Raw genomic sequence first — 14266 nt, forward strand, 5'->3', positions numbered from 1 at the left:
TGTATTCACAATAGAACATAGACAACATATCAAGTGTCAAAAGTGAGACATTTTGAAATTTCATGCCAAATATTGGCTCATCGGCACGGTGGTGTAGTGGTTAGCGCTGTCGCCTCACAGCAAGAAGGTCCTGGGTTCGAGCCCCATGGCCGGCGAGGGCCTTTCTGTGTGGAGTTTGCATGTTCTCCCCGTGTCCGCGTGGGTTTCCTCCGGGTGCTCCGGTTTCCCCCACAGTCCAAAGACATGCAGGTTAGGTTAACTGGTGACTCTAAATTGACCGTAGGTGTGAATGTGAGTGTGAATGGTTGTCTGTGTCTATGTGTCAGCCCTGTGATGACCTGGCGACTTGTCCAGGGTGTACCCCGCCTTTCGCCCGTAGTCAGCTGGGATAGGCTCCAGCTTGCCTGCGACCCTGTAGAAGGATAAAGCGGCTAGAGATAATGAGATGAGATGAGATATTGGCTCATTTGAAATTTCATGACAGCAACACATCTCAAAAAAGTTGGGACAGGGGCAATAAGAGGCTGGAAAAGTTAAAGGTACAAAAAAGGAACAGCTGGAGGACCAAATTGCAACTCATTAGGTCAATTGGCAATAGGTTATTAACATGACTGGGTATAAAAAGAGCATCTTGGAGTGGCAGCGGCTCTCAGAAGTAAAGATTGGAAGAGGATCACCAATCCCCCTAATTCTGCACCGACAAATAGTGGAGCAATATCAGAAAGAAGTTCGACAGTGTAAAATTGCAAAGAGTTTGAACATATCATCATCTACAGTGCATAATATCATCAAAAGATTCAGAGAATCTGAAAGAATCTCTGTGCGTAAGGGTCAAGGCCGGAAAACCATACTGGGTGCCCGTGATCTTCGAGCCTTTAGACGGCACTGCATCACATACAGGCATGCTTCTGTATTGGAAATCACAAAATGGGCTCAGGAATATTTCCAGAGAACATTATCAGTGAACACAATTCACCGTGCCATCCGCCGTTGCCAACTAAAACTCTATAGTTCAAAGAAGAAGCCGTATCTAAACATGATCCAGAAGCGCAGACATCTTCTCTGGGCCAAGGCTCATTTAAAATGGACTGTGGCAAAGTGGGAAAACTGTTCTGTGGTCAGACGAATCAAAATTTGAAGTTCTTTATGGAAATCAGGGACGCCGTGTCATTCGAACTAAAGAGGAGAAGGACGACCCAAGTTGTTATCAGCGCTCAGTTCAGAAGCCTGCATCTCTGATGGTATGGGGTTGCATTAGTGCGTGTGGCATGGGCAGCTTACACATCTGGAAAGATGCCATCAATGCTGAAAGGTGTATCCGGGTTCTAGAGCAACATATGCTCCCATCCAGACGATGTCTCTTTCAGGGAAGACCTTGCATTTTCCAACATGACAATGCCAAACCCTGTGATGACCTGGCGACTTGTCCAGGGTGTACCCCGCCTTTCGCCCGTAGTCAGCTGGGATAGGCTCCAGCTTGCCTGCGACCCTGTAGAACAGGATAAAGCAGCTAGAGATAATGAGATGAGACAATGCCAAACCACATACTCCATCAATTACAGCATCATGGCTGCGTAGAAGAAGGGTCCGGGTACTGAACTGGCCAGCCTGCAGTCCAGATCTTTCACCCATAGAAAACATTTGGTTCATCATAAAACGGAAGATACGACAAAAAAGACCTAAGACAGTTGAGCAACTAGAATCCTACATTAGACAAGAATGGGTTAACATTCCTATCCCTAAACTTGAGCAACTTGTCTCCTCAGTCCCCAGACGTTTACAGACTGTTGTAAAGAGAAAAGGGGATGTCTCACAGTGGTAAACATGGCCTTGTCCCAACTTTTTTGAAATGTGTTGTTGTCATGAAATTTAAAATCACCTAATTTTTCTCTTTAAATGATACATTTTCTCAGTTTAAACATTTGATATGTCATCTATGTTCTATTCTGAATAAAATAAGGAATTTTGAAACTTCCACATGATTGCATTCCGTTTTTATTTACAATTTGTACTTTGTCCCAACTTTTTTGGAATCGGGGTTGTACAACAGGGCATGCTGTTATAGGAAAATAGTGAACAAAATGTTGACTACTTTTTTAGTTAACAAGGAATAACACTATAGTTTGTAACAGTTTATTTACAGTTAATGTTGTGGACCATCCTTGAAACAAGTTAGTTACTGTTATCACTCGTTATTGCAGCTCTAAACAGCAGTTCCATCACCAATCGTTGAATAAGATTTTAAAAAATGCACGCTTCTGACTGTTATAAAGTGCTAAGTAAACGTCTCCTCACATAAAACTTCATATCACCGATGACTCACATTTTTGTGTGTATTTTTTGTCTATTTACTGTACGTGGAGCTTCGGTCATATTCTGAAAGTTCCTCTGCAAGGTGCTACTATAGAAACAGTAATGTATTTGAATAAGTTCATTAATTATGCCGTGTGCTGTTGTCAAAAATGAAGCCGTACCTTCTGACTAATCCGAATCGAGAATTTATCAACACTGTGGTATAATATGCACATCTCTGCTTTCACTGGGGTTCACTTCACAGCTCTCTTGCAGCATGTTTTTCACTGATATGATACTGTAAGTGTTATCTTCATGGATAGGGGCTAATTGTTAATAGGCCGTATGAGAACAGAGTGATTGCACAGTGCACGCTGGGGTAATTGGGTCACCTCTGTTCAGTTTTGAAGCAGAAGTCATTATCAAGTATTTTAGGCTAGTAGCACTATTCAGAACTGCTGTGAGTGCAGTTAAAGTGTTATCTGAGAGATATGAGCAAGAGGTGTGTGTGTGTGTGTGTGTGTCTTTGAGAGAGAGAGAGAGAGAGAGAGAGAGACCGTGTATGCTGTTCTGCTCTAACACTGTCTCTGTATAATGAGAATAAGTATTGTCTGAGGTTTTGAGGTCTTTCTGTGGGAGCGATTGTTGATGTGTCTCCTCCTCTCATTTTTCTCTCACCTCTCAGCAGAATCAGGTTTGATGGAGCCTGCAGGGTTCACGAGGAGCCAATACACAGCATACAAACACCAAAATATCTTCTCATCAACAGTGTTACTCCTCTCAGAGCGCTCGCTTTGTCTTTGATCATTACTCTTGGCTGATTATCATTGTCGGCTTTCTGCATCACATCAGTAATACTATTAAATAGTATCTCATTTTACATCATGATTCATTTTGAGATTTCAGGTGCATTTACATCTGGGTTTTTTGTACTAGCACTCATTTGTAATGCCTCTGATTAATAATGATGATATTAAATATGTAAAGTAGGTCAATGCTGGTGGTATAGTAGCTATAGAATCTGTCACACACAAATGAAACCACTTTTTAACACCAATGCCGTTTTTGTGTTATTTTGCATTTTGATAACTGAGAGGATTAAGCACATAATTTCCAGTATGCTAATTAAAACCCACTGATGAGATATTTAGCAGCCCAGATATACAGCAGCCAGTCATCAGGAGAATTACACCAAATTTTACAACTATCACAACTCATTTTGTAGCTACGTGCTCACTGGGCCAAAGCATCACCTGATTATATATTGCCATTAACTATACAGCGTATAGTGGTGAAGAAAAGCAACACTCGAAGCCAAAAGTTGTCTTTTTAACAAAGGCATCATGTATCTTTATCTAAATGTATGTGGTATCTGTCTGACAAGGGTGTTTTCTTTCTCATGCTGAATGACGGATGTTATTCCTGGCCTCGTTGCTGTTTTAGGTCAGTGAGAATGCCAAGCAGGATCTGAAAGACGGCCTCTCTCTGTACAACTCAGAAGACAATGTTGGTCTGAAGAACGCCTGGAATATCATCCAAGCTGAGGTACTCATACACATTAAAGTTCTGATCTGTAGCATTAGCACATGATGTCACCAAGCAGAAATTTGTCACATTGTGGTTTTGTTTTGTTTTTTTGTTAATCTTCCTGACAAATGAGCTTGGGTTAGATATTTCAGTAAAGGCACCTAAAAGTAAGAAGTGGTTCTGTGCATTTGAATTTCAAAAGACCAATCAGAAGCCACTGGCAGCTGCTGACAACTGCTGATTCATAATTATTTTTTATTTTTATTTTTTGCAACAAGTGACTAATAGAGACTAGCTGAAGTGAGAAATTGCTGCGTAAGACAGAAGAAATAGTGTAGAACTACAGGCAGGCTTTCTGTCCTTTTTCTTCTCCCTTGCATCAGCTGAGTAAGGTTTGCTTTGTCGTGTATGTCTTTCTCTGCACACAGTGGAAGTGCTGTGGTGTGACCGGGTTTACAGACTGGCACGAGGCTCTGCAAGAGAAGGTAGTGCCTGACCGCTGCTGCCAGGAGCACTATCAGGACTGCGGCCGCAACGTCACCAACGAGTTCTGGAAGCGGGTAAGTGGCCAAAGAGGGTACAAAACAAGAATGTGTGTGGGATAATGTGGGTGTAAAACGTGGGTTATTTGTTTTTCCAAATACCAAAACTTAATTTTATAGTGATGATAATTTAATTGTGGCTTAACTGGGTGATAACACACCATCATCATTTGGTTGCTTGTTATGAACAGCAAGTGCCAGTCAGTTTGCCAGTCTTTCCTGATTAGTTAAAAATCAAGGTAAATCAACACAATTTCAGCTTACCTGAACTTTTACTACAGTAGTGTGTTCAAATGAACACTGAGCAAGCTCACACCAGCAGATAAATATATGCAGTAGAGGCAGAGGTGGACAGTAATGAAGTACACTTACTTGAGTATTGTAGTTAAGTACACTTTTTGAGTATCTGTACTTTACTTGAGTATTTTTTTTTTTAAACTTATGACTTTAACTTCACTACATTTGAAAGACAAATATCGTACTTTTTACTCCACTACATTTCTGTCAGGGTCCTCGTTACTCGTTTCTATGAAGCAGTTTTGAAAGTGGATGTTTTTTTCTTTTCTAAAACGTGATTGGTTTTTTCGCAGGTGACACTGAGACAGTCTATCAGTAATCACTAGGGTCACGTCCATAGACTGGATAAAATCAAGTTCAATGATTTCTCAGCAGCATTATTTGAACATGATCAGTTGATGGCAGAATGGAAGGAGGCAGTTCTGGGGAATGGACGCACTCATGGCTATAGCTAGAACCCATGTTTTAGTTTTCTAAAAGGAATCAAGATTTGTTTTGTTTTAAATGTTTGCTTTGTTTGCCAAGAACGAACCACATCACGGCCTACAAAAACTCACCATCCAACCTGTGGAAGCATATTGAGGTATATAAACGTTTTATTCCAAGAGAAAGCTTACAACAAAGTCATATGTGCTTTTAGAGCTAGCGATAACATTGCAATAGCTATGCAGTCTGGTTAGTCAAGATATGACTTTCTATGGATTTGCCCGCCAAGTTGCCGTAGCCTTGTCCACGGCTAACATTAACAAATAGCTAGTTAACTTGGACACTGTTAGTTAGCATGTAAAAATGGAGTTACGCTAACATGAATAACGTTAACTTATCTGAAGTCCTTTCAGAAATATGTTTTAGCATAATCTTGCCAAATAAACAGAATGTAGAATTTTTTCTTTTAGCATTAACTACCCAATATGATTTCGAGTTTGAAGAGTTTGCTAGCATGTCAGGTGGCGTTTCACTGACTAGCTAACTTAATGTTAAACCACCATGATGGCACAGCATGCGTTCATTTTGTGAATTCACATTTCTGTCTTTGGTCACGGCGTTAGGTATTGTAAGCATTGTGGCAATAATACAACGATGCATTGACAGAAAATGTACTTTTAATACTTAAGTATTTTTAAAAGCAAGTACTTTGACTTAAGTAAAAAATTGACTGTACAACTTTCACTTGTATCGGAGTAACATTTGACCAGTGAGATCTGTACTTTGACTTAAGTAATGAAGTTGGGTACTTTGTCCACCTCTGAGTAGAGGCGTCAAAGGAGTGACATTGTACGACTAAAGTGATCATGATCAAGCACTGCACTCTTTAAAACTGGCTTTTTGTAGCTTCTTTTAATGGTTAATCTCCTGCCAACCTATTTTCATAATTAGCTTCTTACCATTTCTGATTCTGCCAAAATGTCACGCTGTTATAAATGGTAAAATGTAAACAACATTAAAATTAATTTGATCCTGCTAAGCTGGTTAATAAGCCTGCCGCCCATGTGTGATAGTAGGCAGTTAAACAAGAGGACAGTAGAGCTCATGTGAAACAATTTGAATTTAGTGAGTGTCTTCTCCTTGGCTGCAGTGCAGCTGTAAATAGGGAAGCAGTTATCAAATCTACACAAGCCACGTCAGTTTCACTGCTATCTACATGTACCATGCCTCTAGTACCAGATACACCAACACACCGTTCATGACTTGTAAGAACAAAAATTCTGTGGAACCTCCACTCTGTTATTCCTACATGCTTTTCGAGTACAAGAGCTGCTCACGAGTTCATGTTGCCAGAGAGCAATTTTCTGATAAGGGGAGAAAAGGGGGGGTGGGGTGGGGTTTTTTTTTCAATGAAATGTATTTTATGTATTTTATTTTAATGTATTTTATTTATTTATTTTTTTAGAATAGACAATTCTTGACTCTACCATTGGGGAATGCTTATTAAATATCAGATCTTAGTGTCACAAGGGATTTATTAACTTTTGAAACCGTTACCACGGACTTAAGGGACAAAGGCTTTTACCAGAGGGGCTATTTGAAGAATCCTCAAGGATGAAGAGTGACTGGGTTTTCGAGACATATTCATCTCATCTCATCTCATCTCATTATCTCTAGCCGCTTTATCCTTCTACAGGGTCGCAGGCAAGCTGGAGCCTATCCCAGCTGACTACGGGCGAAAGGCGGGGTACACCCTGGACAAGTCGCCAGGTCATCACAGGGCCGACACATAGACACAGACAACCATTCACACTCACATTCACACCTACGGTCAATTTAGAGTCACCAGTTAACCTAACCTGCATGTCTTTGGACTGTGGGGGAAACCGGAGCACCCGGAGGAAACCCACGCGGACACGGGGAGAACATGCAAACTCCACACAGAAAGGCCCTCGCCGGCCCCAGGGCTCGAACCCAGGACCTTCTTGCTGTGAGGCGACAGCGCTAACCACTACACCACCGTGCCGCCCTCAAGACATATTCTTAGAACTAAATATTAAATGTTCTAGTGTCAGTTTGTCAATCCTTGTAAATATTTAAATATACTATTTATTCTTATTTTGTTTCATTTATAATGTTCTTTCTATCTATCTATGTAGCTATCTAGGTAGCTATAGAAGCAAACATACATACATAGAGGATATTACACAGTTGCACGAAGATATCAAGATTATCTTAGAGTGGTGAACATATTCACAAGTGAGTGAAGTGAATGAGTGAAAATATTTTGAACACAAGAAGATAAACTTCGTATCTTCGTGAAACCGTGTGATGTTCTTTATATTATATAGACACATTTACCAAAAAAAAAAAAAGACACAAGTTAATCAATTAGCATTATAATTTTGAACTGGGTCGCCATTTTGTGCGTCTAGTCAGCAGGAAAACACTGGGGGTGATGTAATCAGAGTGAAATATTGGGAAATATGTCACTCAGATCCATGATGTATTTTGTATGAGAAATACAGGGTTTTCAACACAAGAAGATAAACTACATATCTTCAAGCCAACATGTGATTTTCTTTTTATTATATAGACACATTCACAAACAAAAAGTATCCAAATTTATCAAAACAATTCATCGATTTCCTCATGAGTGATATACTGAGAATTATGTCACGGTTTTGGTTCTCTCTGTCCCAGGTGTAGCTCAGAAGAAAAACATGAGTGGCGTATTTCCCAGTAAAACATTCGTGTCCATACAGTGTGTGTGTATATATACCGTGTATATGTGTATATATATATGGTGTGTATATGGTGTGTGTGTGTGTGTGTGTGTGTGTGTGTGTACAGTGGTGCTTGAAAGGTTGTGATCCCTTTAGAATTTTCTATATATATTTCTGCTGAAATATGACCTAAAACATCATCAGATTTTTCACACAAGTCCTAAAAGTAGATAAGGAGAACCCAGTTAAACAAATGAGACAAAAATATTATACTTGGTCATCTATTTATTGAGGAAAATGATCCAATATTACATATCTGAGTGGCAAAAGTATGTGAACTTCTAGGATTAGCAGTTAATTTGAAGGTGAAATTAGAGTCAGGTGTTTTCAATCAGTGGGATGACAATCAGGTGTGAGTGGGCACCCTGTTGTATTTAAAGAACAGGGTATCATGGCACGAACAAAGGAGATTTCTGAGGACCTCAGAAAAAGCATTGTTGATGCTCATCAGGCTGGAAAAGGTTACAAAACCATCTCTAAAGAGTCTGGACTCCACCAATCCACAGTCAGACAGATTGTGTACAAATGGAGGAAATTCAAGACCATTGTTACCCTCCCCAGGAGTGGGCGAACAACAAAGATCACTCCAAGAGCAAGGCGTGTAATAGTCTGCGAGGTCACAAAGGACCCCAGGGTAATTTCTAAGCAACTGAAGGCCTCTCTCACATTGGCTAATGTTAATATTTGTGAGTCCACCATCAGGAGAACACTGAACAACAATGGTGTGCTTGGCAGGGTTGCAAGGAGAAAGCCACTGCTCTCCAAAAAGAATGTTGCTGCTCATCTGCAGTTTGCTAAAGATCATGTGGAAAAGCCAGAAGTCTATTGGAAAAATGTTTTGTGGACGGATGAGACCAAAATAGAACTTTTTGGTTTAAATGAGAAGCGCTATGTTTGGAGAAAGGAAAACATTGCATTCCAGAACCTTATCCCATCTGTGAAACATGGTGGTGGTAGTATCATGGTTTGGGCCTGTTTTGCTGCATCTGGGCCAGGACAGCTTGCCATCATTGATGGAACAATGAATTCTGAATTATACCAGCGAATTCTAAAGGAAAATGTCAGGACATCTGTCCATGAACTGAATCTCAAGAGAAGGTGGGTCATGCAGCAAGACAACGACCTTAAGCACACAAGTCGTTCTACCAAAGAATGGTTAAAGAAGAATAAAGTTAATGTTTTGGAATGGCCAAGTCAAAGTCCTGACCTTAATCCAATCTAAATGTTGTGGAAGGACCTGAAGCGAGCAGTTCATGTGAAGAAACCCACTAACATCCCAGAGTTGAAGCTGTTCTGTATGGAGGAATGGGCTAAAATTCTTCCAAGCCGGTGTGCAGGACTGATCAACAGTTACCGGAAACGTTTAGTTGCAGTTATTGCTGCACAAGGGGGGCCCACCAGATATTGAAAGCAAAGGTTCACATACTTTTGCCACTCACAGATATGTAATATTGGATCATTTTCCTCAATAAATAAATGGCCAAGTATAATATTTTTGTCTCATTTGTTTGACTGGGTTTTCCTTATCTACTTTTAGGACTTGTGTGAAAATTTGATGATATTTTAGATCATATTTATGCAGAAATATAGAAAATTCTAAAGGGTTCACAAACTTTCAAGCACCACTGTGTGTGTACATATCATTATTAATGAAACAAAATAAGAATAAATATAATTAAATATTTAAAAAGATTGACACACTGACACTAAAGGATTTAATCTTTTGTTCTCAGAATCTACTCTACACTTGTGTCTCTCAGAGCTTGTGTGAGTTCATTGGGTTTTTCTCATGAATAGCACTTGCCAAGTTGGAAGTGTATGCACTAGATAGAGAAGCTGGAGATGGATGATCTTACATATAACCTCAAACAAATTCATTTGGAAAGTACTTTGCTATGAACTCTACAAAGAAGTTTGAAGTAGCATGCTGAGTATATAAACAAATAAAAACCATTCTGGTTACTCATACAGTTTTCCAAGTCTTGTCTGAAGCTGTGGCCCGTTTCACAAACATGAGGGAGCTGTTTCAGCTTTTGCGTCTCGTCTTATTTGCATTTAGTATGGTGGGAAGGATTTGGAGAGCAGAGTGGTTAAAAAGATGGTTTCTGACCCCCTGTTAAGGCAGCTTTTTCCCCAGAATATTAATTGAGCACTGTATGCCATGAAACTGGCAGTGATTCTGTGCTCTGACAATTGCTCAGCTGATGTTTGCTCAGATTTTCTTCAGGGAATCAACACCAGATTTTGATTTTTCACTCCATTTGAAAGAGCACACTTGGGAGTGGATTAACATAGAATGAATGCATCAGCAACAAATACATATGTGGTCTAGAATAGTAATGTTGATGTGACATGCTGTATATGAAACGTGGAAAGACAGTTTTGAAGAATATGGTGTGTAAATGAAGAATTTATTCATTCATTTAACCGTCTATGGTATGGTGTTACCTTCAGGCAGCATTACAAATATTTTTTTACCCATTGCGATCAGAATGCGTACCATAGAGGATCAAATACAGGATGAATTTAGATTTTGGGTGGTTCACTCTTTTATTTTGGGCTTGAAATATTATTATTAATGAATGAAGGGAAATTAAATGCAGAGGTCGGTAGAAATGTCCTTTCATGTCAGAGCAGCTCTAAAAGCTGGCTGCTTTTTAATCCCTTCTGTTTGAAAACAGACAGAGGCAATTATGTTTTTGGGTGAAGATACAGTATGTTTTAAAATTTTCAGGATGCCACAAGTTAAGTCCTTTCCCTCTGGGACTCTGCTGACTATACACTGTGTCATTGTACGAGAAATCTGCCTTTTCTGGTCCTATTGTTCTCTCTGTCCACTATGTCACACAGACAATGAATTTGTATTGTATCTCATCTATGGTGGTCTGTCACCACATTTACTAGCTCTGAGTTCACATGGGAAAAAAAAACCCTCATCCAATAGTTCAGTTCAAGAGCTTGGAGTGTTCAGCTGCTACATATGGCGTGCACATTTTCCATGCTCATACAGAGTCGGAGCCAAGCTGAGAAATGATTTATTGCGTAAGCATTGCAGATGTCATTATAACGTGATATGTTAAGCCAATCTTTCTTGATTAGAAAAAAAAATTGTTAATTAAGTAAGCACCATTTACTCACCTACTCTTATCGGGCTGTAAATTCATGCTGCAGAGTGTTCCAATGAGCGAGAGAATGCTCACACTAGCAGATCAATATATGGATGATGCACAGCAATGGCATGCTATGTTTTAAAATGTCTATATGAGTTTATTCTAAAAGTCAATAGTGTGTGTGTTTTGTTTTGTTTTTTTCTTGTAGGGTTGTTTTGAGAAGGTGGAGGAGTGGCTGGATGATAACAAGCACCTGCTCGGCACTATTGCCATGTGTATCTTGGTTGTCCAGGTAATATTATTTGTGGCAGTGTGTGTGTGTGCACGCGTACGTGTGTGTGGGGGGCAGTGTTTTTGCCTTTCTGTACACGTGCATGTGTGTGTTTCTGTCTCCGTCTCTTTGTGTGCCAGGTTGGCAGTAATGAGTGTGGTCAGTACCTGCTACATCACCCTGCTGTTCTCAAATATCGGTGTCTGAGAAGCTATTGCACACTCAGTGGAAAACAGTGCTTTAAGTGTGCATTTGTGTCTGTCCAAAAGTGTGTCCACTCATATTTTTCATATGTTTATATGTTCTAGTGTCTGTCAGATGTAATCACATGTTATGTGCCCAATAACTGTATCTTATGCATTCAATAATATATGGTAGGCTCAATAATCATATCTTACGCATTCAGTAATCACATCTCATACACTCAGTAATCACATCTTACACATTCAGTAATCAAGTCAAGTTTATTTCTATAGCGCTTTTAACAATAGACATTGTCGCAAAGCAGCTTTACAGAATTTTAATGACTTTAAACATGAGCTAATTTTATCCCTAATCTATCCCCAATGAGCAAGCCTATGGCGACGGTGGCAAGGAAAAACTCCCTCAGACCATATGAGGAAGAAACCTCAAGAGGAACCAGACTCAAAAGGGAACCCATCCTTTTTGGGTGATAACAGACAATGTTATTATAACATTTTTAACAGTTTTTACATGAAGTCTGTTTCGTTGATGTTATAACTCTTGATTGATGGAAACTTGAGTGCAAAACTGTTCATGACAGCTGCAGTCCTAAAGTTAGCAAGTCAACTGTAGTCCTCAGCCATAAAAGCATCTTCCAAGTGTGACTTTCAACTGTTCATATGGGGCCGTCCTCCACAGGAGTGATGTGATGAGACTCCAGCCAGACATAGGGCATCAGGATGGATCAGGCAGGTCCAAGGAGCAGAAGAGGTCAGCATCTTGATCTCAGGATTGACGTGTAACTCAGAGGGACAGACAGAGTGGGGGGGAGGGGGGAGAAAAAGAGAAAGAGAGAGAAAACACAGATTGTTAGGTATGCCCAGTGTCACCTGATGAGTAGGAACAGTATACATTTTGTGCTGAGTGCAAGCAGGGACTCTAGCAAAACTAACTATGACAGCATAACTAAAAGCGGAGAGCCAGAAGGTAACACAGGCATGAGGGAGCCCCGGGACATAAAGCAGCAGCCACTACACCGTCAACAAACTTGAGTGAGCAAGCATCCATACATCCCAGTTTATCAAAACACTCTATGTCTGAGGACCCTCCAGATCTACACCTTTACCTCATAAACACTATTAACAAAAGGCTTGACTAAACAGATATGTTTTCAGCCTAGACTTAAACGCTGAGACTGTGTCTGAGTCCCGAACACTACTTGGAAGGCTGTTCCATAACTGTGGGGCTTTGTAAGAAAAGGCTCTGCCCCCTGATGTAGCCTTCACTATACAAGGTACCAGCAGATAGCCTGCACCTTTTGATCTAAGTAGGCGTGGTGGGTCATAAAGGACTAGAATTTCGCTTAGGCACTGTGGTGCGAGATCATTCACCGCTTTAAAAGTTAATAGTAGTATTTTATAAACAATATGAAATTTGATTGGGAGCCAATGCAGTGTGGATAAGACAGGGGTGATGTGGTCATATTTTCTAGTTCTAGTAAGGACTCTTTCTGCTGCATTTTGAACTAACTGGAGCTTGTTTATGCACTTATTGGAACATCCAGACAGTAAGGCATCCAGACAATAATCCAACCTGGAGGTAACAAAAGCATGAACTAGTTTTTCTGCGTTGTGTAGTGATGACATTAAATTTCTTATTTTAGCAATATTTCTGAGATGAAAGAAAGCTATCCGGGTAATGTTATCGATATGAGTTTCAAATGAAAGACTGGGGTCAATAATCATCCCAAGGTCTTTCACTGCTGCACGTGAAGAAACAGAAAGGCCATCCAGAGTTACTATGTAATCAGAAAACCTACTTCTAGCTGCATGTGGTCCTAGTACAAGTACTTCAGTCTTGTCAGAGTTAAGCAGAAGGAAATTAATAAGCATTCAGTGTCTAATGTCCTTTACACATTCCTCAATTCTATTACGCTGGTGTCTCTCATCTGGTTTTGCAGAAACATACAACTGTGTGTCATCAGCATAACAGTGGAAACTAATACCATGCTTACGAATAATATCACCCAGAGGTAACATATATAAAGAAAAAAGCAGTGGGCCTAAGACAGAACCTTATGGAAAACCAAACTTTACCTCAGTATGTCTAGAAAAATCACCATTTACATCAACATACTGATAGCGATCAGTTAAATAAGACCTGAGCCAAGAGAGGGCCGTTCCCTTAACTCCCACATTTTCTAGTCTATCCAAAAGAATGGAACGTTCAGTGGTATCAAATGCTGCACTAAGGTCAAGCAACACAAGTAGCAAGACACAGCTCTGATCATATGCCAACAGTAGGTCATTTGCTACTTTAACCAGTGCTGTCTCAGTGTTATAATGAGGTCTAAATCCTGACTGATATATTTCATGGATGTTATTCCTATGTAAATATGAGCATAACTGCTGTGCGACAGCTTTTTCTAGGATCTTGGAGATAAAGGGGAGGTTTGATATTGGCCGATAATTGGACAGCTGACAGGGATTAAGGTCAGGTTTTTTAACCAGGGATTTGATAACTGCAAGTTTAAAGGATTTGGGTACATAGCCAATCCTAAGAGAAGAATTTATTATTTTTTAGAAGTGGTTCAGTTACTTCAGATATTATCTGTTTGAATAGACGTGTAGGTAAGGGATCTAGTACACAAGTTGAGGATTTTGATGCGGAGATTAATGAAAGTAGTTTGATTTCTCTAAGGGGAGTAAAACATTCTAATTGCTGATCTGATACAGTTATATTATTAACTACAGGGTTACTTAAATTGTCACTTAAGTTGTCTGACCTTAAAGTGCATATCACGGGTAAATTCAGGAGCAAGATCAATGTAAT

At 39.9% G+C, this 14266-nt stretch overlaps 1 protein-coding gene across 5 annotated transcripts in view; it reads left to right on the plus strand.

Moving 5' to 3' along the window:
- Positions 1 to 14266, plus strand: part of tspan9a (tetraspanin 9a) — a 536473-nt gene that overhangs the window by 509764 nt on the left and 12443 nt on the right. For all 5 annotated transcript variants that reach the window (XM_060923692.1, XM_060923691.1, XM_060923693.1 and 2 more), the window contains 3 exons: positions 3736 to 3837; positions 4248 to 4379; positions 11189 to 11272. In XM_060923692.1, the coding sequence (XP_060779675.1) occupies positions 3736 to 3837; positions 4248 to 4379; positions 11189 to 11272 (318 nt within the window). The remainder of the gene's footprint in view (positions 1 to 3735; positions 3838 to 4247; positions 4380 to 11188; positions 11273 to 14266) is intronic.

Source organism: Neoarius graeffei, chromosome 6 (genome assembly GCF_027579695.1).
Source record: "Neoarius graeffei isolate fNeoGra1 chromosome 6, fNeoGra1.pri, whole genome shotgun sequence".
NCBI classification, from domain to species: Eukaryota; Metazoa; Chordata; class Actinopteri; order Siluriformes; family Ariidae; genus Neoarius; species Neoarius graeffei.